A 22,736-nucleotide genomic window follows, 5' to 3' on the forward strand; every position below is an offset into this window, starting at 1 on the left:
TAGCCATGATGTGGACAAGTATTAAACAAATCTTTAAATCTTTCCCAACATTGATAAAATGTCTCATTATCTTTTTGTGAAAAATTCATTATTTGTCTTTTAAGTGCATTAGACCTATGAATTGGAAGATTTTTCTTTAAAAACTCAGTTTGCATCTCTTGCCAAGTGCCAGTTGACCTAGGTCTTAAAGAATTAAGCCAAGTTTTTGCCTTGTCTTTAAGAGAAAAAGGGAACAACTTCAACCTAATGGTCTCTTCATTACATGATTGGTCATGGAAGGTAGAACATACCTCCTTAAATTCTTTAAAGTGTAGGTAAGGATTTTTAGAATTTAAGCCATGAAATTTAGGAAGCAATGAAATCATACCATGCTTAAAATTAATATTATTTGCATTAATCGGAAAAATGATGCTTGATGATGCACTACTCCTAGTAGGTTGCAAATAATCCCTAAGAGTTCTAATGGGTTGGTGATTACGGAAGTCTTCATTATTTAGATTATTCTCATCACCATGATTACTCTCTAAGTCCGCCATGATATCAAGTGTGTGAGAATTTGTGAAAGAATTAGATAAATTGCCAAACAAATTATTAGACTCAATTCTAACCAAGCGAATATCATTATCATGACACCAAACACGCATGCAATAGTAAAGCAAGAAAGAAAAAGAAAATAAAATAAAACAAATACCTTGAACAATAAAAAAAGAAGTAAAAAGAAAAGAAAAACTCTGAAAGAAACTAAATCACTTAAAAAGAAAAGAGTTGGAGAGATACTACCAAATATGTGAAGAAATTTAATGCCAAAAACCTCTCCAAACGAAGTGGAACGCTTCTTTAATTGCCTAATCCCTAACAACGACACCAAAAACTAGCTGCAACTTAAATAATGCTCTCAAGTGCAGGATTATCACGAAGTAATAACTCAGTAAGTCTGAGGTCAAATCTACAGGAAAAAGGGAATTTATTAGCAAACCACAAGAAAAAAAAACTAAAGTAATAAAGTTTAATTGAAGAGATTTTGATGGTTTAGTAAAGGTAATTTAAATTGAGAGGAAATAAGAATATATTAGGGTGCTAAGGTTTAGGAATCCACACACAACACATCTATTGGTAGTCTTAACAATATTTATTTTATAACACAACTAAAATTCATACAAAGGATAATCTTAGTCGGATAATTTGACAATCAGAACTCAAGAATTAATTGTCTACGGTAGTTTTATGAAATTGATTGATTTTAGGCAAAACAAAACTAGTGAATTAGTTCGCAGGGAGTATTAAGCATTTAACGTGCCCAAAGTTTACAATAAATCAAAGAATTATATAGAAATAAACACTTTTCTAGATGAGTAAATCAATCAAAAACATAAAAACATAAGCATTAAAACCAATAAATAATTGTTAAGAACATACCAATAAACGGTTGGGTTTCACCCCTTGCCTTAGCAAGTCATAACGCAAATAAAACTCTAAAAACTGTAAGAAAACTTTAAGAAAACCTAAATTATGTTCTACAGCAGCCCCCCCCTGAATTTTGCCCTAAAGAGCCTTTAAATAAGTTAAGGAATCCTATTACAAGTTGAATTCTCATTTGGAGAAAATCCTAGGTTTTTAGGCTTCACTTAACTGACGTTGTTGGCCCATTTAACTTCATACTAAATAGTGCGCAAGTTGGACTCCTAGTCTGAGTTGGACTTGGATTTAATGCAAATTTCCTTTGATTCCTTGCTCCAATTGGACTCAAATTTAATTGGGTTGTCCTTCTTTAATTTTATTATGGCCCTTGTAAAATTAAAGTTCATTAGCCTTCTTCTTTGCACAAATATACTTATTTAATTCCATTCTCCTACAAAAGATAAATTCACGCATTAAAATATAATTAAGCACAAAATTAATTATTCAATATTATTCCAAAACCAAATATAAAATGCATGAATTAACTCAAAATAAGTATGAAAATGCTTTCTAATAATGATATAAATATGCAAAATTAAGCTATTATTAGCTAGCCGCTCCTTTGAATAAGGGGCTAGCACTAGTGTATCCTGATACACTAATGCTAACCCCCCATTTTCCACCTGTCCTTATAAATACTCCCCTCCCTCATTTTTGTGAAAAATATGAAGAAGAATATGAGAAAGATAGGGGAAAAGATGGGAAAAAAATAGGAAAAAGTGTAGAAAAGAAATAGAGAAATAGCGAGGAAGATCAGAAGAAGAAAAAAAAGCTTTAGAAAATCACAAAAAAAAAAAAAAATGCCTCTCTCTCTCTAGGAAACCCTAGACAAAAAAGCCTCATCTTTTTTCCTTGTTGTAATTTTTGTGGGTAAGGCTCTTGGGATGGGTTAGTTTCTTAATAACCAAACCCATCCTGCCCCTTTTACTATATTGTAATCATCCTTTCATATATATAAAAATATTTTCTTTATTTTGTTTGTGTATATAGTTGCTTTATTTTTACTATGCTCTTGTACATATTGTGTTTATATCTAACCCTTTATTACAATGTTCATAATATTGTTGTTGGTTATTATTATTGTGTTGGTTATCCTACATGGGTATTGGACCATCTCCTAGGCAATGTATAGGAAGTACCCTTAGGGGGAAGAAATCTCATCCCACCTAGGCATCTAGGGATTTTATTATTGCTTTTAATTTCTTGTCATCCCATTTTATTTCTTGCACATCCCCTCTCCCCCTTTATTCTATTGCACTTAATATATATATAGACACCCTAAAAAAAATGATTTTCTACTATCTCCCTTAAATTGTTTTTAAACCTCCATTAGAGCACAATATAGGTATGTCTCACAACTACAAGAATGGTGATGGCTTAGAACTCCCATTTCCTTATGTTGAAAGATCCATAAAGTTTGAAAGAGATTAAAATCTATTTAAGTGAGAAAAAAAATCCTTTTTAATCAACCTTACAATATTCCAAGTCTTTACTTTTTATGTCATTTTAAATTCCAAGCCTTTAAATTCTTGTCATTTAAATTTTAAGCTCTTTAATTTTCAAGCTATTTATTTTTCTGCACTTTATTTTATTGTTGTCCCTTTACTTTTCTTGTTAATAACATGCCATAAAATAAATATGCTTGGGGAAAACATTTCCCCTACACCCTATTCTAAGAAAAAAAAATTTTTTTTAAATCTTTTCCCACCTCTTCCTCTAAAGATCAAGTCTTTTTCAAAAAAAATAATAATAATAAAATAAAATGTATAAAGGGGGGCCCACGTGTGTGTATATATATATTACTAAAAATTTACCTACTAATTTTTTTTTTTTTTTGGCCACTGGGGGTCTAGGCCCCCACCTGGGTCCTCCCTGGTTGCATTGTGTTTCTTGCAGCTCATTTTTGGAGGGAAATGGAGAATGAAGAAACAATAGTTTGAATGAAACATTGCTTTTGTGAAGAGAGCTGAAATTGGTGAACCCAATGTATATATATGATTCATGAAAGAATAAGAGGATTGAAAAGCCCAATAGGGGAAAAACTATAAAGGGATTGAGCTATCACAAAATGGGCCTTATGCCCTCACATTTCTCACCTTATTTATTATATTTTAACTTTTTATAAGGGGATCTTAGGCAAAAACACAATTTTATATTTTGATTTAATTTTTCATTTGATCTTCTTTCGTTTTAGTTTTTATACTTCTTGTCATTTTGGCCTCTAATGTTATCTTACTTACAGAAAACACATGTCACTAATAGATTGCATGGCTAGTTTAAATTTTAAAACAATTTTTTTCACAAGTTGGGTGAAGATATAAAGTATAAACCAAAATGACAAGAAGTTTAAAAGTATAAAGACTAAAATAAAAACTATGAAAACTTGATGACCAAATTGAAAATAAAGCCAAATTGTTGAAACCATAATGGTGTTTTTATGGAGATATTATTATTCCTTTTTTTCTTTTCAATAGAAAGTTTATAAATTTAATTGAAAGAAGAAGGAATTATATCATAGGAATCATATCATCGACCAGAACAGAAGAAAACTGTAAAGGTAAATCCTCTAACCACACGGGTGAAATATTCGCCTTAATAACACAAAGACTGCCTATACTACTTTTGGAAAAAACATTAATTCCATTTTATTAGTAATTCTTCATGGTTTGAGGTACTATATAAGATTTATTTAGTTAGGCATTTTTTTTTTTTTTTGGACAAAATGGTAAGCAGTGGTGAGATTGTGAAAATGACGATGCTAGTTTTTTTGTAGTTTAAAAAACCATACTGGACCGCCCGCTTCAACTAGGAATCGGAAGTAAAAACTAGGGCCTTTTTTTGGTTTTTCGATCGTTCCGATTTTTAAAGCCATGTAATTTTCTTTGTTCAAGGATATCTTAGTCTATTTTATTGTTTTCCTCTATATATGATAATTATAAATTCAAATTACTCTTATAGGGTTGATAAATCAAGGATTGAAACGAGTTCCATACATGCTTCTTGTTGGATACACACAAAATATTTAGGGGAGTAAAATAAGAGGACTTTGGAAGATTTTACTTGCAATTCTAGATTTTAATGCAATGGTGATAAGGAATGCAGCCCTTGTGCATCAAATCTGAAAATCGAAGTTGGATACGAATTAAGAGTGTAGCAAAGGGGGAAAAATATATATACACCCCATATCAACTCTTCTCCTTTTTGTTCAATCATTCAAGATGCGTTTTTTCTCCTGTAATGTTGTAGATTGCTACAGGCTAAAGCTATACTACTAATTGGTTGATGCAATTTTGTATTTCTGCCGTTCAGATCAAAAATTTCCATTTGTTAGGCAGTCAGTATATATTGATGTGATAAATTTATGGGGTTAATTAAGCAATCAAGATCAAGAATGTCTTAATCAAAAAGGTTAGATGGAAATTTGGTGAATGTGAGTCAGAGAATGCTTTTCCTGTCATTCAACTCAGGAAAGTTGTACAAGCTTAATCTCAAAAACCAGGAAGAACCTAGTTTCCTATCAAAATCCTTAACATTGTGTCACATACAAGTACATTGCGACCCCTAATTATTATAAAGTAGTGATAAATGTTGGAAGTGGGTGAAGAAAGCGACTCCGTGAAAACTACATCTTTATTTCACAACACTTTGCATGACCATGATTGTAAAACCAAATATAAGTAATTACAAAAAGAAAAATTTTACCATCTTTTCTCAATTAAATCAACTTGTAATAAATGTATACTGATCCAACAAAAAACTGCTTAAGAGATTCTTGCTTGCCAACTATAAATGCATAAATTTGGGGCTTTTAGAGCATTTGCATAAACTTGTGCAAAAATTATTGTCTATTTTAGCATAAAAACCTACTTTTTCATTTTATATACTCACTTTTTAAAACACCTCACATCTTATTATCTATTTTACACTATATTTCATTAAAATGTCAATTTTTTATTATTATTTATCTTTCTTCACACACAATAACCATCGCCCACTTTCTTCATTCATCCTCAAAGTATGTAAAAAAAAAAAATGAATAAAAAACTAAATGCAAAATGAATAATATCAATATCAATTTACACGGTTACTATAATAACTATGTATTTTCAAACATCTTTTCATGGATTGATGTGAGTGAATTTTGGATTTGGTTTACTAAAATGTGATGCTTTTTTCTATTTTACACGCACTAATATGAAGTGCTCTTAACCCAACTATATTTCAAAGGCTTGCATTACTTGAAGCTTCTTCTTACTAGAAGTGGGAAATGAAGGGTGGTGTTTTGTTCTGGGGGAGCCACCTTGAGTAGCTCTTCACTCCCCACCCTTGTTGCATACGGAAAATCCTTTATTGTCAGGAGAGCATCATAGCAGCCCCTTCCACGTTGTAATTAACTCTGGTTCTTAAGACAAATCTGGCTCAAGGCTTGAGTAAAGAATACATCCTCTTTCTTTACTTTTTACTTAAAAAGATATGCTTGTATGAATACATAACCAAATAGGCTTTACACACGCAACAACACAGAGAATTGAGGCTATAAAATTTAAATAAGAGAGAAGTTTGGAAGACGAGACGATGTCTCCTGGTGCCTATGATTCATCCCATGGAGCGCACCACTCACAAGCTAAGTCCTCCAAGTACATTGGAGTATTGGACCCGCATCATGTGAGAGGCCTGCTCCACAGAGCTGGCATAGGAAATAGTTATTGATGGATGACAGGACAGAGGATGATGGCAATGGCAAAATTATTTGGCGTGGGGGAGGGGACCAAGACAGCAAAACAGGACTATGCTTCCAGATCACTTTTAATACAATAGGAGTATTTTGATCAATGTACATGAAAGACTAGGGATATTTGTTGCCAATGAGGTTTCTAGTGAAAGAATGGATAGATCATAGATAGATGCAATGGGTTTGGCCAGCCTTATGTTTGTACCAGTTGGAGCAAGTGACTCTTGAGGCAACATAAACAAAATAGTCCAACTTCTTTGGAAGATTAAAACAGTCTGATGCAGTAGAAGCTCCTCTCTTCATTTTCAACATTTAGCCATACCAAACTGTTGCCAAGATGTTTAATCAACTTCAGTGTTGAAAATATAACTTGGAAACACAGTTGTAACGTCCCTGCAAATCGCAAAATATAAACAAAGTGGCAGGTTTAGAGTTTTGAGAGCAACCAGTGTCATACAAATAGTTGTTGACATCATGAATCAGAGAAAGTTTGATGCCTAAATAACAAATATGCTAGTTTCGTTCTTTACATAACTCCAAGTCAAGTATATAATAACTCAACATCTACTAGCAGTGACTCATGCAACAGTCGCAAGTGCAACACAAAATCAGTGACACCTTCCTAGATTATGCTCCAACCCAAAATAGAATTTTCTAATAATAATGATAGTAACCAAGTTAACAATAAAGTGAATGGAGAGAGTGAGATACTTTAAATAAGTAAGTGTCATGTTCTTCAGAAGTACTGTTGGGTTCCCAACAGCAAAAGCCTTCGATTCTTCTTTGTTAATCTTGCCATCCTTATCGGCGTCAATATCAGTAAATGTCTAAGTAAAGAAAGAAGTCACTGTTAGTGCACAAAACTTCAAAGATGGAGTATCACAAGAAAGACTATTGACATGGAATCCTTAGCTTATTAATGATAACTTCAAGACTTTCATCTGACAGTTGTATTTTAGATTTTGAAAGAATGGCAACAACCATCTGCCTAACCTGGGACCTCAACAATGGCTCAACAGTAAAATTGCATGGGATATCGGTATAAACTAAACGCAGGAATGAGTATGCAAAGCTCAAAGAGCTTCAGTAATAGATAGGAACAAGATCCCTTAATTCCTATTCAAAACTAAGGTGGGCTACTCTTGGGCCACCTCAAGTTGGTCTCCGAGAACTGAAAAACCTACCACAATAGCAACAGAGAGATTTTCTTGGTAAGGCGACCAACGACAAGGAGATCTCCAAAACCAGAGAGAGAGAAAGAGAGAGGGTGGGGTTGGCAGTCGTAGTTGAAGAGTGAATAAATTTTTTTTTTTTTTTTATAAACAGTTGAAGAGTGAATAAGGATAGATTAGATTGAGGAAGTATATCCTATTTTGGGTGTATCATATAGGGCTGTAAATAAACCAAACCGTTCATAAAGGGTTTGGCTCAATAAAAAGCTCGTTTATATTTGCTTGTTTATAAACAAGCCCAACTTAAGCTTTAGTTTTAGGCTTATTTAATAAATAAGCCAAGCCCAAGTAAAAAATATTGTTCAAGAACAAGCTTGTGAACACCAAGGCTCGAAACAAAAGTAACAAAACAAGTTGAGACTAGGCTTATTTATGAGTTTGATAATAAAATTGAAATGAGCCTGACAAGTAAACTCATACCCTTCTAAGATTTTAATTAATTATAAGTTGAGACCACTCATCCAAACCATATAGACTAAATAATAAACTTGATATAGACTTAATAACATACTTGTGTTGGATCTCAAGCTCAAAAACATGATATTGAGCTTGATTTTGGGCTTGATATCGAGCTCGAGCTTGGCTTGACCAATGAATCAAGCTAAGCTGAGCTCAAACTTTTATACTTTATAACAAACTCAAGTTTGAACATTATTTGTAAGTTTATATCAAACTCAAGCCAAGCTTTAACATTTTACTTTTGCTGTCGAGCCGAGCTTGAACATTTACTACTCGACAAAGCTCGGCTTGTTTACAGCCCTAGGTGTATGCTTCCTCCCTCTCACAAGCTAGTTGGATCCATCAGCTGTGCGTCCCACCAACTGTGAGGAGAGAGAAACATACACCCGAAACAAGGTGTATTTTCTCAAATAGATTCAATTGAAATGAAAAAAAAAAAAAATCCAAGGGTATTTTTGAAACGACATAAATATAAAGGTATTTTAGGAAATATCTTTAGTATGGTCAAGGTGGGATGACCAAAATTTGTATCTGCCCCAGCCCAGGGGCTGAGGTAAAAAAATTTATCCGCCCCGTCCTATCATCCATTTGTGTCAAGATAAGATGAGGTGAGTTAGGGTAAAATTGCGATCCCTAATTATTATAAAGTAGTGATAAATGTTGGAAAAAGAATAGAGGTTCAGTGAAGAAAGCAATGCTGTGAAAAGTACATCTTTATTTCACAACATCATATTGCAATGATGACCATGATTGTAAAACCAAATCTAAGTAATTACAAACAAAATTGACGTCAACATGTAATATATACTGATCCAACAAAAAACTGCTTAAGAGTAAAGATATTCTTGCTTGCCAACTACAGATGCATAAATCTAGGGCCTTTAACCCAACTATATATATTTCGAAGGCAGGCATTTCTTGAAGCTGCTTTTTACTGAAGGAGGGAAATGAAGGGCGGGGTTTTGTTTTGGGGGGAGCCACCTTGAGTGGCTCTTCACTCCCCACCCTTGTTGCATATAGCAAATTCTTATTGTCAAGAGAGCATCATATATATAGCAGCCCCTTCCACGTTGTAATTAGCTCTGTGGTTCTTAAGACAAATCTGGCTCAAGGCTTAAGGATAAATCCTCTTTTTCTTACTTTTTACTTAAAAAGATATGCTTATAAGTTATATGAATATATAGCCAAACAGGCTTACACACACAACAACAAAGAGTCAATTGAGGCTATAAAATATTAAAAAGAGAGAGGTGTGGAAGACAAGAAGGTATCTCCTAGTTCCCAAGACCAGTCCCATGGAGTACACCACTCACAAGCTAAGTCCTACAGGTGCATTGGACCCACATCATGTGAGAGGCCTGCTCCATAGAGCTGGCATAGGATATAATTATTGGGGGATGACAGGACAGACAACGAGGGCAATGATAAAATTACATATCACTTCGCTACACAATAGGAGTATTTTGATCAATATACATAAACAACTAGGGATATTTGTTGCCAATGAGGTTTCGAGTGGAAGAATGGATTGATCATAGATAGATGCAATGGTTTTAGCCAGCCTTGTGTTTGTACTGGTTGGAGGCAACATATATAAACCAAAATAGTCCAACTTCTTTGGAAGTTCCTCTCTTCCTTTTCAACATTTAGCCTTATCGTATTGTTACCAAAATGTTTTCATCAACTTCAGTGTTGAAAATAAAACTTGGAAATACGGTTGTAATGTCCCTGGCAAATGGCAAAATCATAAACAAAGTAGGTTAGAGTATTGAGAGTATTCAGTGTGATACAAATAGTGGTTGACATCATGTGTCAGAGAAAGCTCAATGCCTAAATACCAAAGAATGCTAGTTTAGTTCTTTACATTGCCCCAACCCAAGTATGTAATAACCCAATCATCTACTAGCAATGCATCATGCAACAGTCACAAGTGCAACACAAAATCTGTGACATTCCTATATTATGTCCCCAACCCAAAATAGAAAATATAACAAAGTTCACAGGCAGGTAACCACGCAAGAGCAGAACCAAATGTAATAGACACTCAATTCAAAAATAGCATTGAGAAGTTGATCTGGCATTTATTACTTTATGCTACAGTAGATTGCTAAGATGTTAAATGCATAAAAGGAATTTCCCATTTTACCATACCATCCGAACTTCAACTAAGTTAAGAACCCAATTTTCCATATTCTTTCCTATGTTTCTCAGAAATCAGAGGCAAATAAATAAATAAAAACAATATCTTGACACAAGTTCCATGAGAAAACAAACCATGCTTCTAAAGACAAAAGATAAAACGAACAGCAAGGGCAATTCAATGTCAAAATGTCTGGCGTATGATCTTACAAAGTATTCATATTTGCCTCTTTTTTTTTTTTTTTCTTTTTTCTTTTTTATAAGTATCATATTTGGCTATCTTTTTCAATCACTCAAGTGTAAACAAAGGAACCGAACACTGGGTTTAGAAACAGAACTTGAATAATAGAAATTTTAAAACAAGTAATTTTTTTGGACAGGAAAAGCAGAATTCATAGTCACAATAATCTATCAGCAGTTGTAATGGTAGTAACAATAATAAATTTAACAATAAAGTGAATGGAGAAAGTGAGATACTTTAGATAAGCAAGTGTCATGTTCTTCAGAAGTGTTGGATGCCCAACAGCAAAAGCCTTCCATTCTTCTTTGCTAATCTTGCCATCCATATCGGCATCAATATCAGCAAATGTCTAAGTAAAGAAAGAAGTCACTGTCAGTGCACAAAACTTCGAAAATGGGGTATCAGAAGAAAGAATTTTGTCATGGAATCCTTACCTTATCAAGGATAGCTTCAAGACTTTCATCTGACAGCCGTATACCAGATTCTGAAAGAATGGCAACAACCATCTGCCTAACCTGAGATCTCAACAATGGCTCAACAGTAAAATTGATATTTGGGAAATTTTAGGGATACCAATAAATGAAAACAATAAGGAATTAACATGCTACAATCTCATCTTTCTCCAATTAGAAGCACATAATGGACCAAGTATTTGAATGGGAATAGGAGCTGCACTATTAAAAAAAATGAAAAGTTCCATTTTGAACTCCAAATGAATTTGATTTTAACATTTTATGTTTACAACATTGTCTGTTAGCAGAATAGTCTTTATGAGTCAAGGATACAAATGAACCTCTTCTTTATCAATGTCCTCTGGATGAAAAGAAGTAATAGATAAGATTTACACTATGTTTCAGAGTTCACAAAGGAAAGTGATCAAATGGAATGGCAAATTACAAGTAAATGGATTGGAATATGGAGGAATTTGCTTTTTATTTTTTTGAAAGGTAGATACTGGATAAAAGAAGAGGTGGGGTTCAAATCACAGACATAAAACACCACAAAGGATGCTATTACCACTGGGCTATCTCTTAAACCCTGGTTGTTTATCTTTTTTTAGTATGTTTCAGAGTTTATAACAGAATGAATTGAAAGGACATCTTTTACTATTATGTCCCTTTATATTTTATTTCTATTCTTTTCAAATAGAGGCAAAGATGCCATTTTTCCTCAATTAATAATGACAATAATGAAGCATTCCACCCAATATGGGCAGGCCCATTCCATCATCCCATCCCCTTAAAAAGTCGCAAATGGAGAAATGGTAAGGTTTCATCATTTCTTTCTCGTTTTCTCACGACCCAAAACAAGATCGTAGTAAAGATACAAACAACTTTGACATCCAAGTTTTACATACATATTAAAAATATACCAACTTAGAATTACTCACTTCTTCCTTTTCAATATATCCTGTCTCTCTCAAATCATACAGCCTAAATGCAACTGCATAAAAACCAAAGGAGAAAACAAAATCAATAGCTTAAACCGAGTGAAAAGTCTGCATATATAGTTGCATAAAGTAGAAACTGCTTCAACACTTACAATCAATTTTGTCATCCATAGGAGCATGAGGATGGAAAACACCGAGTGCACGAACAAACCCCTCAAAATCAATGACCCCATTTTTCTTGTCATCAAAAAGATCAAATACCTAGGTAAGAAAGGGTAGCAATTGAAAGAATTAACTGAATCACAAATCATATCAGCAACACAAGTCATCAATTTAATCAAGTTTTGAAAAGTATATCCAGATTATTAGAGTCAAGCATAAAAGTCAAAGCAAAATTACCCTGTCCAGAAAAAGATTCTCGCCCGCTGGCATTCTAAACAGTGCCAATTGGAGCTCTTCCTTCAAATGACAAGCAAACATAAGGATTACAAATTTAGAATCTGGTTACTTCTAGGACGGTATTTCTAAAACTGCAACAAAACTCAATCATTTGAGCCAACCCAAGATGCATAGTGTACAGATGAATAATTAATTATTGGATGAAAATAAGGACAGCAAACAAATAAATTTCTTATTCATATATTATAGAATTTCCTAAGAGGTTGTCTTAGTTAATCTCTCACATATGTAAATATAACACATCTATGTCCTATCCCCAAATAGGCTAGTAATTACTACAGATTGCATGTAAATACAAAGCAAATAAATCTCAGAAGAGTAATGCAATGCATCAAAAATTCTGATCCTGACTATATGGTTCATTAGTTTTATTTTTCATTTTAGCAAGATTGGTCATCACAAACAATAGGACTACCCTCCTGACAGTGATAGGAAGGATTGTCTGCGCTCTCAATATGATTTCTCTTGACCTAGACACACACAAAATCAATAAAGTCTGGATGTTTATACAATTCATCTGATTATTCTTTGCGGTAAATACTCAAGTAGATGTCACCTTATAAAAAAGTTTAGTTTTAATGAAAGTTTATGAAATTTCAATAAAAATAAGGAGCCATTACTGTTGCATTAATATCCACTAATCAAGTTATCATAACAATTCAGTTTTTTCCTATCTCAAAAATTAAGAACAACCCCCCTTCCCCCTTACCTGATGGAAATTGCCAAAAAATAAAAAATGAAGCATAAGTTGAAAAGACAAAAGATAAACACACAGAATTCCAGCTACCTTGTGTATGAGACCATCATCAACAAGCAATTGACTCAACTTTTTATACAACTCGCGCAACGCCTCAATATCATTGACTGTAACTGTAAACAGATAAGCACAAAAACACCAAAAAATCTCATCCCAATCACTCATTCAGACATTCACCATCACCAATTATTTAAAAAAAAAAAAATTCCAAAACACAACAGCAACAAAGCATTGGACTCACATGGGGTTATATTAGCAAGTCGGACGATGTCATCAAAGGAGTAATACAAGTGCTTTGGTGTAAAGCACCGAGGAAGGCAGCGAGAAAAGCTGAGGACTAGGACTTCAATATAGCCTATGAAGGGCGCAAACAATACACATAAACTGCCTCCTTCCATCCGAGTGCTTGAACTCTGATCATTTCAAAGATCAACCCAGATAATCAAATCCAAATTCATACACATAACTATTAACTACAACTTTTCTCTGAGTTTGTCATTAAGAAAATAAACACACACACAAACATAAATCTATGAACTTTGTAGTATGTAAGGTGAGAAAAGCTTGAGTCATTGAAACCAAAACATGTTTGTAGTCAGTGAAACTAAAACGTGTTTCTCGCCAACCAAGCGGAAATGAGAGAGAGAGAGAGAGAGAGTACCTGAGAGCTTTGAGTACAACCCATTTCTGTACGACACAGTACATTAGAGATGACAACTCTTTTCCTGTCTTCTCTCTGTTTTGATCTTGAGCTTTAACAGCACACACAGAGAGATCTCTGTTTTTCTCTCTGTTTTGGTCTTGAGCTTCAAAAAGCAGAGAGAGATAGAGAGACTTGCAGTAACAGCTAACTAGTAAGAAAGAAGAATCGTCTAAGTACTTAGCCATTATTTATAAGTATTTAGCCATTTTTTATTTGGACAGGATAATTACAAGGTATCTTTTTTTAATTACAAGGTATCTTAAAAAAAAAAAAAAGAGAATCATAAGGTATCTTGTTCTTAATATTCACACCCAAAATAAATAAATAAGGGCAGTTTGGTGGGTGAGTTCAAACTCACATTTTTATATTTTAAATAATATTACACACATTCTCACACAGTTTTTCACCTACATGTATTTCAAAAAATTCTTAATAACAATTCTCAAACTACTCTACCAAACAACCCAATATATTGACGACACTGATTAATTTTTTTTTTTATGAATAAAAAAAATTAATCAATAATGTATAATATAATATTCACCCCAATATATATATATATATATAGAGTGCACCATAAGTTACATTTAAGTTCAGTAATGTCGTGAGTTCTAGTTAGTTCAATTGGTAAAATTTGATGTTCAATTCTCGCCTACACCAAAAACCGATTAGTGTCTTAGTCTGATGATAAAAAGTTATCATCAAGAGTAGACAAATAACTTCATTCACCCTATTATACACTATTTAATTATATAGCACAAATTTAGACTCTATTACTATTACACATATATATGTCAAGAGTCTTGGAATTCAATTTGTTGACATCTCTTGATCTTTCGAAGAGATCCGAAGTTTAAATACCACCCCCTCGTTGTAACTATCGAATTATCAAAATATATATATGGGGGGACGAAGACTCAAGACGGTTGATAGAAGGGGTGAAGGCATTTCTGAGGAGGTAGACCTCGAGGAATATTGGTGGGGTGTCCTCAGAAAGTACTTCCCTGATTCGTGTAAAGGTTGAATGACCACAATTGGCCAAGGCATCGAGGAAGCCCACCTAACCTTAGAAAGTCGAGGAGCAGAGTTAAAAGGGGCACGATGCAACCCGAAAGTGGAAAAGGGTAACTTGGCATTGAACAAGGAAGAGAAGAAAAAGGAAGGACAAAGCAATCATCCCCTCCGCATTAAATGCACTACAACCACTTAACTAACCGCATTAATGAGGAAATGACCATGAATAGTACCCATACAGCTCACATCTTAGTGCAAGACCTTCTAGCAAGATCTTGATGGGATAAGTATCAAGGAGATCTAATCCTAACCCTCAAAATATAGAGTCTAGATGCATTCTAGCTAACTATATAAAGCCAAGAAGCACCTAGATTTGGGGAGGATTTTTTGGGAGAAAAAAAGGGAGAACAGAGAGAAATTATCCAGTTGTAACTTTCTCCTCGGATCAAACCTGAGGATGAACACTTAGCCATTTCAGGGCTTTTTCTAATTGAATATTTCTACTATACGCCTAAGATTAGTCAGACTATCAATTTTTGTCACAGAATGGGTATTTAAAGGTTGACCTTGCACTCCACCTCTAAAAATGAATTGTGTGAGCAAATAGTAATACAATTATAACTTGCTTAATTTCCTCATTTTTACTTTTTGCCCGCCACAATATACATATATATATATATATATATATTACATGTCATTAAAATAATTTTAGGAAATGTAAATTCTTAAGATTAATATAAAATATGGTATATTACTTTAGTGAATTCACAAATATTTAATTATTTCAATCAATTTTAAGTTAGGGGATGGATGATTGAACTCTAGATGCTAGGGTTGGAAACACAAATAGATACCAATTGAACCAATGGGTTATTGGTGAATTTTACCTTAGTTTACAATACTTTTTGTTCTAAAATAGATGATAATTTATAAATAAATTGCATTTAAACGAAACCTGTGTGGGGCAAAAAACAAACACGAAAGGCCCATGCAGGATAAATGGGTTTTGGATGTGAACCCACTACAATTAATTTGTAGATATGAGAATAATGGACCAACACTTGGACTTCTTATCTAATAGGTTGAATTTTCAAAAAGGGTCCAAATGGAAAGAAGTAAAAATTAGACAAATAAAACGTGCAAAAGAATATATTGATCTTTCTTCGGTCAGCCGAGGAAGCTTGTTACACTTAAAGGTTTACAAGTTTGAGTGATTTCTCTCTTTAATCTCCAAATTCTGATCCCTGTTCACTGGGATCACTCATCCTTTTATAATGGTCTTCTTTTAATCTTGAACATCCACTTGGAGGGTGGTTGATCTCCCCTAGATACTTGTCCCATACCACCTTTGAAGGAAATGCAAAGTGAACTACAGGCTATTTTGATACTATTTAGGTGTTATTCAGCCATTAATGCGATTGACATAATTGGTGCAGGGCATTCAATGCAGAGGTGATGGGTGCTTCCTTGGGAAGTTTCCCCCTCTCTCTCTACCTATATTGGCTACTCTTGCTTTCCTCAGTTCATGTTTCCCAGCCAATGGCAAGATCCATTTTCGTTCATTTTGGGAGGTTCACGTCCAAGGGACTTCCTTGGGTTGTTAAGGGCCCTTGTCCAAGCCCCTTTTCAAGCTATATCAGGTTTTCCAGCCAAGGGCTCGTTTGCTGGACTTGCACACTCCTTGAACATAGTTCGGTAGAGGTGCTACTCTCGGATCCCTCACAAAACCTAATGAACATATGGATAAGAAACAAAAGTAGTTTGTATATATATGATCAATGACATTATTAGTATGTCATTTGAATAATTATATTATTTTTAATAATTTAAGTTTGAGCAACAAGCCTCTTGGCTTTTTTTCTTATTCTTGATGAATGATATCGAGTAATACAATTGATAAAACTAACTCTTCAAATGTTAAGAACATCATATATCATAAAACGAGTGTTACAAATGCATCATGTAAAAAAGTCCTATAAATTTTTTTAGAACAAAACTAGATTATACTCATGTATTGCACAAAATATTAGTTAGTTTATGAACACTCATATGTGTTGAGGGAGACTATAAAGAAAAGAATCATATATATTTCAAGATAATTAAAGTCAAAAAACGAATAGTTTAACTCAAAACCTAAATTACGAAATTTATTTTATTTCTTTTCTACGTTAATAATTAAAAGAACCAACAACCTGATTGAAAAAGTAGCTATTAAGACTGAGGCTAAAATATTTACTTTTTTTAAAAAAAGAAAAATTTTGAGATTGATTATAAATTAGTCAGTTAACTATGAAAAGTTATAAAATTAATTATTCTAACGTGAAACACTTGATATTACAATAATATCAATGCTCATTCCATAAATTTCTGTAACAATAACCCACACAAAATGACATCATTTTGGATAGAAATAGAGAAAAGTATAATTTTTTTTTTAGAAGTATAATTTCTTTTAGGTAGGTAAATGACAAAGATATAACAGATGGCCAAAATTGGGAATTAACCTTGTTTGCTAAACAATATAATTAGTAGGCATTGTTTCGAAACTATATTTTTTACTAACATCTCGAGTTTCTAAAACTCGATTTAGGGGTTATAAATCGAATCTCAAAGACTCGATTTTAGTGTTCTAATCACATTTGATTTGGCGTATTTTCCACGTGGCGTCCACTTGGAAATCAAGTCTCTAAGACTTGATTTATAAGCCAAAAAAAAATTTAGTCTAACTGTACAAGCCATTCCCAGAAATACCCAAAAACAAAAAATTAAGAAATCACCGCCAACCATTCAAAAGACAGCCATCAAAACCACCACCAGCCACCACCAAAGATTCAAAAAACCACCACCAACTACCAAAAAAACAACCACCAGCCACCCAAAAAACAACCACCAACAACCCAAAAATCCATATTAGAAAGGCAAAAATACCCACAAAACTAGATCAAAAACCTGAAAAGAAAACCCACGAACAAAGAATCTAATCTAAAAATCCAACAACCCAGCAAATCTAGCGGCAGCAAGATCAAAACAGTCACCAATAAGATTAGAGCAGCCACCAAAAACCCAAGCCGCTTTTCAGCATCTAGAACCTGGTGGATTTTGTGAGAGAAACGAGAGGAAGGAGGAGGTGGCGTCAGTCTGTGGGTGGCACCGGTGGGTTTTGGAGAATCTTGTAGTAATCAACGCCCAAGCCTTGTTTTTTTTTTTTTTTTTTTTTTTTTGGCTTTGATTTCTTTGTTGTTGCTGTTGTTCTTTTTTATCTTTGATTCTTTTTTTGGGTTTCTAGAGAGAACGGCGTTTCTTTGGCTGAAACCTGCAGTTTCGACCGGAGTTTCTTTGCAACTGGTATGAGTGGTGAGGTTCTTTGTGTTATCCAACTAGATCTGGAATGGGCTTGGATGTTATTATAATCCTTTTGTGTTTGGGTCTGGCCTTATAAATCAAGTCTTAGAGACTCGATTTCCAGGTGGACGTCACGTGGAAAAAACGCTACATTAGACGTGATCAAACCATGAAAACCGAGTCTTTGAGACTCAATTTATAGGCCCTAAATCGAGTTTTTTAGACTCGAGATGCTAGTAAAAAATATAGTTTGAATACAATGCTTACTAATTATATTGTTTGAAAATCAGTGTTAATTCCCAATTTTGGCCTATAACCGACCATTATAATGATAATAATTGATGGTATGTGGATTCTAGTTAGCTCAACTGGTAAAGTTTCTGATGGTTAAATAACAGATCTAGGGTTCAATCACCGCTTACACTAAAATCCGACTGGTATTTTGGTCTGATGATAAAAGAGCTATCATCAGGAGCGGACGTTATAAGTTGAAATTCTCTATAAAAAAAAAAAATTGATGGTATAAATTATAAGTTTTGAAAGTCAAATGACTATTTTATAAAGTAACCAAAACTTAAAGAGCATAAAATAAATTTTAGCCTAAGATTTATGAAAACTTAATTCTTGTTTATTTTAACATTTCTTTTTGTAGCTGGATTATTTGAGTTCTTTGACAATGGTAATGGTATAAATTATAAGTTTTGAAAGTCAAATGACTATTTTATAAAGTAACCTAAACTTAAAGAGCATAAAATAAATTTTAGCCTAAGATTTATGAAAACTTAATTCTTGTTTATTTTAACATTTCTTTTTGTAGCTGGATTGTTTGAGTTCTTTGACAATTGTATTGCGTAATGATGCATAATTAATGATAGAGTGTCCTGTGATCTTGATGTACCTCTTGGGTCTCCTCCACAGAGCCATTGGTGTGTCTCCGCCACGGGACTTTGTCATTATCCAACTACAAGAACTATTAGGTGGTGGATGCATTATTGGATCTTATCTTATATATAATACATTGCATCCAAGTTATTTGGATCGGTTGGCACTGGGCACACTTATGAGTTATGACATTTTTTAACAAGCAAAAGTAGCCATTGTTTACAATGATGGGTTAGAATAATAATCCTTAAAAAAAAGCTAATTATTGAGAGATTTCTACTATTACTTTTTCCAACTTCTTTCTGGTGTAGGAGTTTGATGGAACTACCTAGTGGCTCTGGTGAATCCTCTTGTCGTTGTCCATTGCAGTATCTTCAGAAAAGTATTGAAAGAATATGATTTGGCATTAGAATAATTGATGTTAAATAATTGAGTTTGGGTCAACAATTTTTTTTTTTTTTTATATATATATATTATATATGGAGCCTACATAAGTATACATTATGCTTAAAAGGCCAAACTGTTCAGTGGTTTTGAGATGAGCTTGAACCTTAGGGGATGTTTGATAGGTGTATTTATACAATAGTTTTTGTTGTTTAAACAACATAACATGTATTTTCACAATACTTTTTTACCCATACATATTTCTAAAAAATTTTAACAATATTACTAGAATAACATTACCAAACGGGCCCCTAATGTCTGTATGGTGATCATGCATTATGTATTGGAGAAAGTTTAGCTATAAAATTGGTTACAATCTTACTCAATAAAATAAATATTACTACATATTTTGAAAAACTAACTATTGAATTGCATGTTCTTTACACTCTTAATACACATATCAAATTTTGTGTCAATTGGATATTATTTACTATATGATTTATAAGCTTATATTTTATACATAATTTTAAACTACCAAAACTTGTCATTTAAACAATTTATTGATGACATAACTATTAATCTTTAATTTCCTAGAAATTTTGCAAACATGAAGAATATAAGAAGAAGATGTAATCTAATGGTAGATTTATCAAAATTCACCTCTAATAAAAAGATATTGAATAAGATTGTAATTTTAAGCTACAACCAATTTTATAGTTAAATTTTGTCGGTTATTAAAAAAATTTAGCTACAAACTTGATTGTAGCTTAAGGCTACAACTTCTTTTAAAATATTTAATTTGGCCACTTATTTAACAAAATCTAACCATTGGATTATATGTTTTATATGTTTTTAATATACATGTCAAATTTTGTGTTAATATGATGTTATTTACTCTATGATTGACCAATTTATTTTTTATGCATAATTTTAGAGTAGAAAATTTTGCAATTTAAACAATTCATTGATGATATAATTATTAATCTTTGATTTTCTTGAAATTTTGCATGTAAAGAGGATATAAAAAGAAAGTGTAATCCAATAGTGAATTTGGCAAAGGACAAAATTTAGCTATAAAATTGGTTTTATGCATAATTTTAGAGTAGAAAATTTAGCAATTTAAATAATTCATTGATGATATGGTTATTAATTTTTGATTTTCTTGAAATTTTGCATGTATAGAGAATATAAAAAGAAAATGTAATCCAATGGTGAATTTGGCAAAGGACAAAGTTTAGCTACAAAATTGGTATCAATCGGATATTCTTTATACTCAATAAAATAAATATTATCATATATATATTTTAAAAATCTAACCATTGAATTACATATTCTTTATACTCTTAATACACATGTCAAATTTGGTATCAATCAGATATTATTTACTATATGATCAATAAGCGTATATTTTATGTATAATTTTAAACTACAAAAACTTACAATTTAAATAATTTATTGATAACATAGCTATTGATCTTTAAATTTTAAAAAATTTTGCAAGTATGGAGGATATAAGAAGAAAATATAATTTAATGGTGGATTTGTCAAAATTCACCTCCAATAAAAAGATATTTAGTAAGGTTGTAGTCTAAGGCTACAACTAATTTTGTAGCTAAATTTTGTCATTTACGAAAATTCACATCCAATAAAAAGATATTAAGTGATGTTGTAGATTTAGACTACAACCAAGTTTGTAGCCAAATTTTGTCCGTAATAAAATATTAATAAAACAAATAATAAATTAACTCACATTCAAATATGGATATGGTAAACTAACAATGAATTAACTTGCGTTCAATAGTTAAAACAATTACAAATTCAAAGGTAGCAACTTATATGGTAGTCTACCTTTGCAGTATTAAAAAATAAATAAATAAAAAATAAAAAATAAAAAATAAAAACTTATACGGTAGTAAAAAACAGTGTTAAGAGTTTAGTGGTAATGAAGCAATAAAGTAAAACAAATTTAGCTGTAAAAATGGTTTGAGTTCAGCAATAAAACAATAGTAAAATACTAAAATGTTACAAGTCCAAGTGTCCAACAATAAGAACAATCGTCAATCCAACCATTAGAGAAATAGTATACTGCCAGGAGTTCAACCATTAAACTTTAAGGTTAAAAATTTAAAATGCAAAACTCACCCTCTAAGTTTCTCCAGAATTCATTTCAATTCTCTAACTTCACTTTTGTTCATTTTGGCCCTCTATTAAGTTTCAGATTTATTCAATTAAGCATTTCTGTCAACTTTTGTTAAAATTCTTTGAAAAAAAAATCTTGAAAATATTTTTTAATCAGTAATTGAATTTTCGTAATTTAAAAAAATTTGAAGAAAAATTTTAAAAAATAGAAAATTAACGACAACATATAACAAAAGTTGATGAAAAAATTTTAATTGAATAAACTTAAAAGTTAGATGACTGAAATGAATAAAATTAAAGTTAGAGGACTGAAATGAATTTTGGTAAAACATAAAAAATAAGTATTGCATTTTAGCCAAACTTCTATAAAATGAGAGTAAATTCGAATATGATCGATGAATGTATCATAGATGACATGATCAATGTTGTCCAAAGGGAAATGGGCCCTTCCTTCGTTAAACCTTTCATTGCATGAAAGATATTTGAGTGAAGTGTAATAAAATGAAGTACAGAGAAGATATTTTTTTCTTTGTTCCTCTCTTGTGCATTTGAGTCAAGAAAGAATTATGATAGTAAGCAATAATTTGAGTGTGATGTGAAAGATGATTGTATGTTTGTATCAGTGCTTGAATGTCATCCATTTTGTTTTTTCCCTCGTCTTCCTTAAATAAGGATAAAAGGGTCTTCTTTGAAAAAAAAAAAAAAAAAAAAAGAGAAGTGACATCTGGGAAGGTTGATTTATTTTAAATAGTGAACCTGGCTTGTTGCTGACCTTGTTCTTTGGCTTAAGAGAGACAAGTTAACAAATTTTGGTTAGCTTGGTCCAACTTCTGAAAGAGTTAAAAAAATTGATGAATGCTTGGATAGTTGTCTTGTTTCTATGGAAGAGATCTAAGGTTTCAAATAACGCATGGAATATCAATTGGACATGAGGGACCTATTCTTCCCAAGGCTCATTGGTGATTGAGGAATTTGACCAATGAAATCTTTGTATTGCAACTACTCATCCAGAAATTCACATGACCACTTGTGACATGCCAAATTCATGTATATGGCTTTTTCATGGACTATTAAGAGCCACTGAATTAAACATATATCTTTTGCCCTCCAAACTACAAAGCACAAGTTGGCCTTAAAAGACTTTATGGTATTGGACTATGATATTCAAAGCTTAAAACAACAATTCATATGGCCTGTGGGTAAAGAGTTCTGGCTAGGTACCCACGCTTTGGTCTTGTTCTCTCAGAGAGACAGAGACAGAGAGAGACAGAGAGAGAGAGAGAGCAGTGGCCTTGATGAGGCAATGTGCCAAAACTGTTTTTAGTGAGTTGACAAATTTGCATTTTTAAGTGGAAAAGGCTAAACCTTAAGTTTTTGTTTTGTCTAGAAATGGAGAAAGTATTTG

The 22,736-nt window shown here is 32.6% G+C and overlaps 1 protein-coding gene and 1 non-coding gene across 3 annotated transcripts; one reads left to right on the plus strand and one right to left on the minus strand.

The window, feature by feature from the left end:
- LOC126731997 (small nucleolar RNA R71) lies at positions 1 to 107 on the plus strand. Its single transcript, XR_007659189.1, has one exon. It is a non-coding gene; the product is annotated as a small nucleolar RNA R71 (small nucleolar RNA).
- Positions 108 to 9,039: 8,932 nt separating this feature from the next.
- On the minus strand, positions 9,040 to 13,735 carry LOC126725176 (calcineurin B-like protein 10). 2 transcript variants are annotated; one of them, XM_050429716.1, is made up of 9 exons: positions 13,529 to 13,735; positions 13,109 to 13,280; positions 12,898 to 12,980; positions 12,051 to 12,110; positions 11,804 to 11,888; positions 11,652 to 11,704; positions 10,696 to 10,776; positions 10,498 to 10,610; positions 9,040 to 9,609 (listed from the first exon to the last, which is right to left on the minus strand). In XM_050429716.1, the coding sequence occupies exons 1-9, from the start codon at positions 13,550 to 13,552 to the stop codon at positions 9,534 to 9,536; spliced, it is 747 nt and encodes a 248-aa protein (XP_050285673.1). In that variant the 5' UTR covers positions 13,553 to 13,735; the 3' UTR covers positions 9,040 to 9,533. The 2 variants fall into 2 exon arrangements, with proteins under 2 accessions (XP_050285673.1, XP_050285672.1); XM_050429715.1 differs by having other exon boundaries at positions 11,804 to 11,912; positions 13,529 to 13,734.
- Between the last annotated feature and the right edge of the window lie 9,001 nt (positions 13,736 to 22,736).

This window comes from Quercus robur, chromosome 5 (genome assembly GCF_932294415.1).
Source record: "Quercus robur chromosome 5, dhQueRobu3.1, whole genome shotgun sequence".
Taxonomy (NCBI): Eukaryota; Viridiplantae; Streptophyta; class Magnoliopsida; order Fagales; family Fagaceae; genus Quercus; species Quercus robur.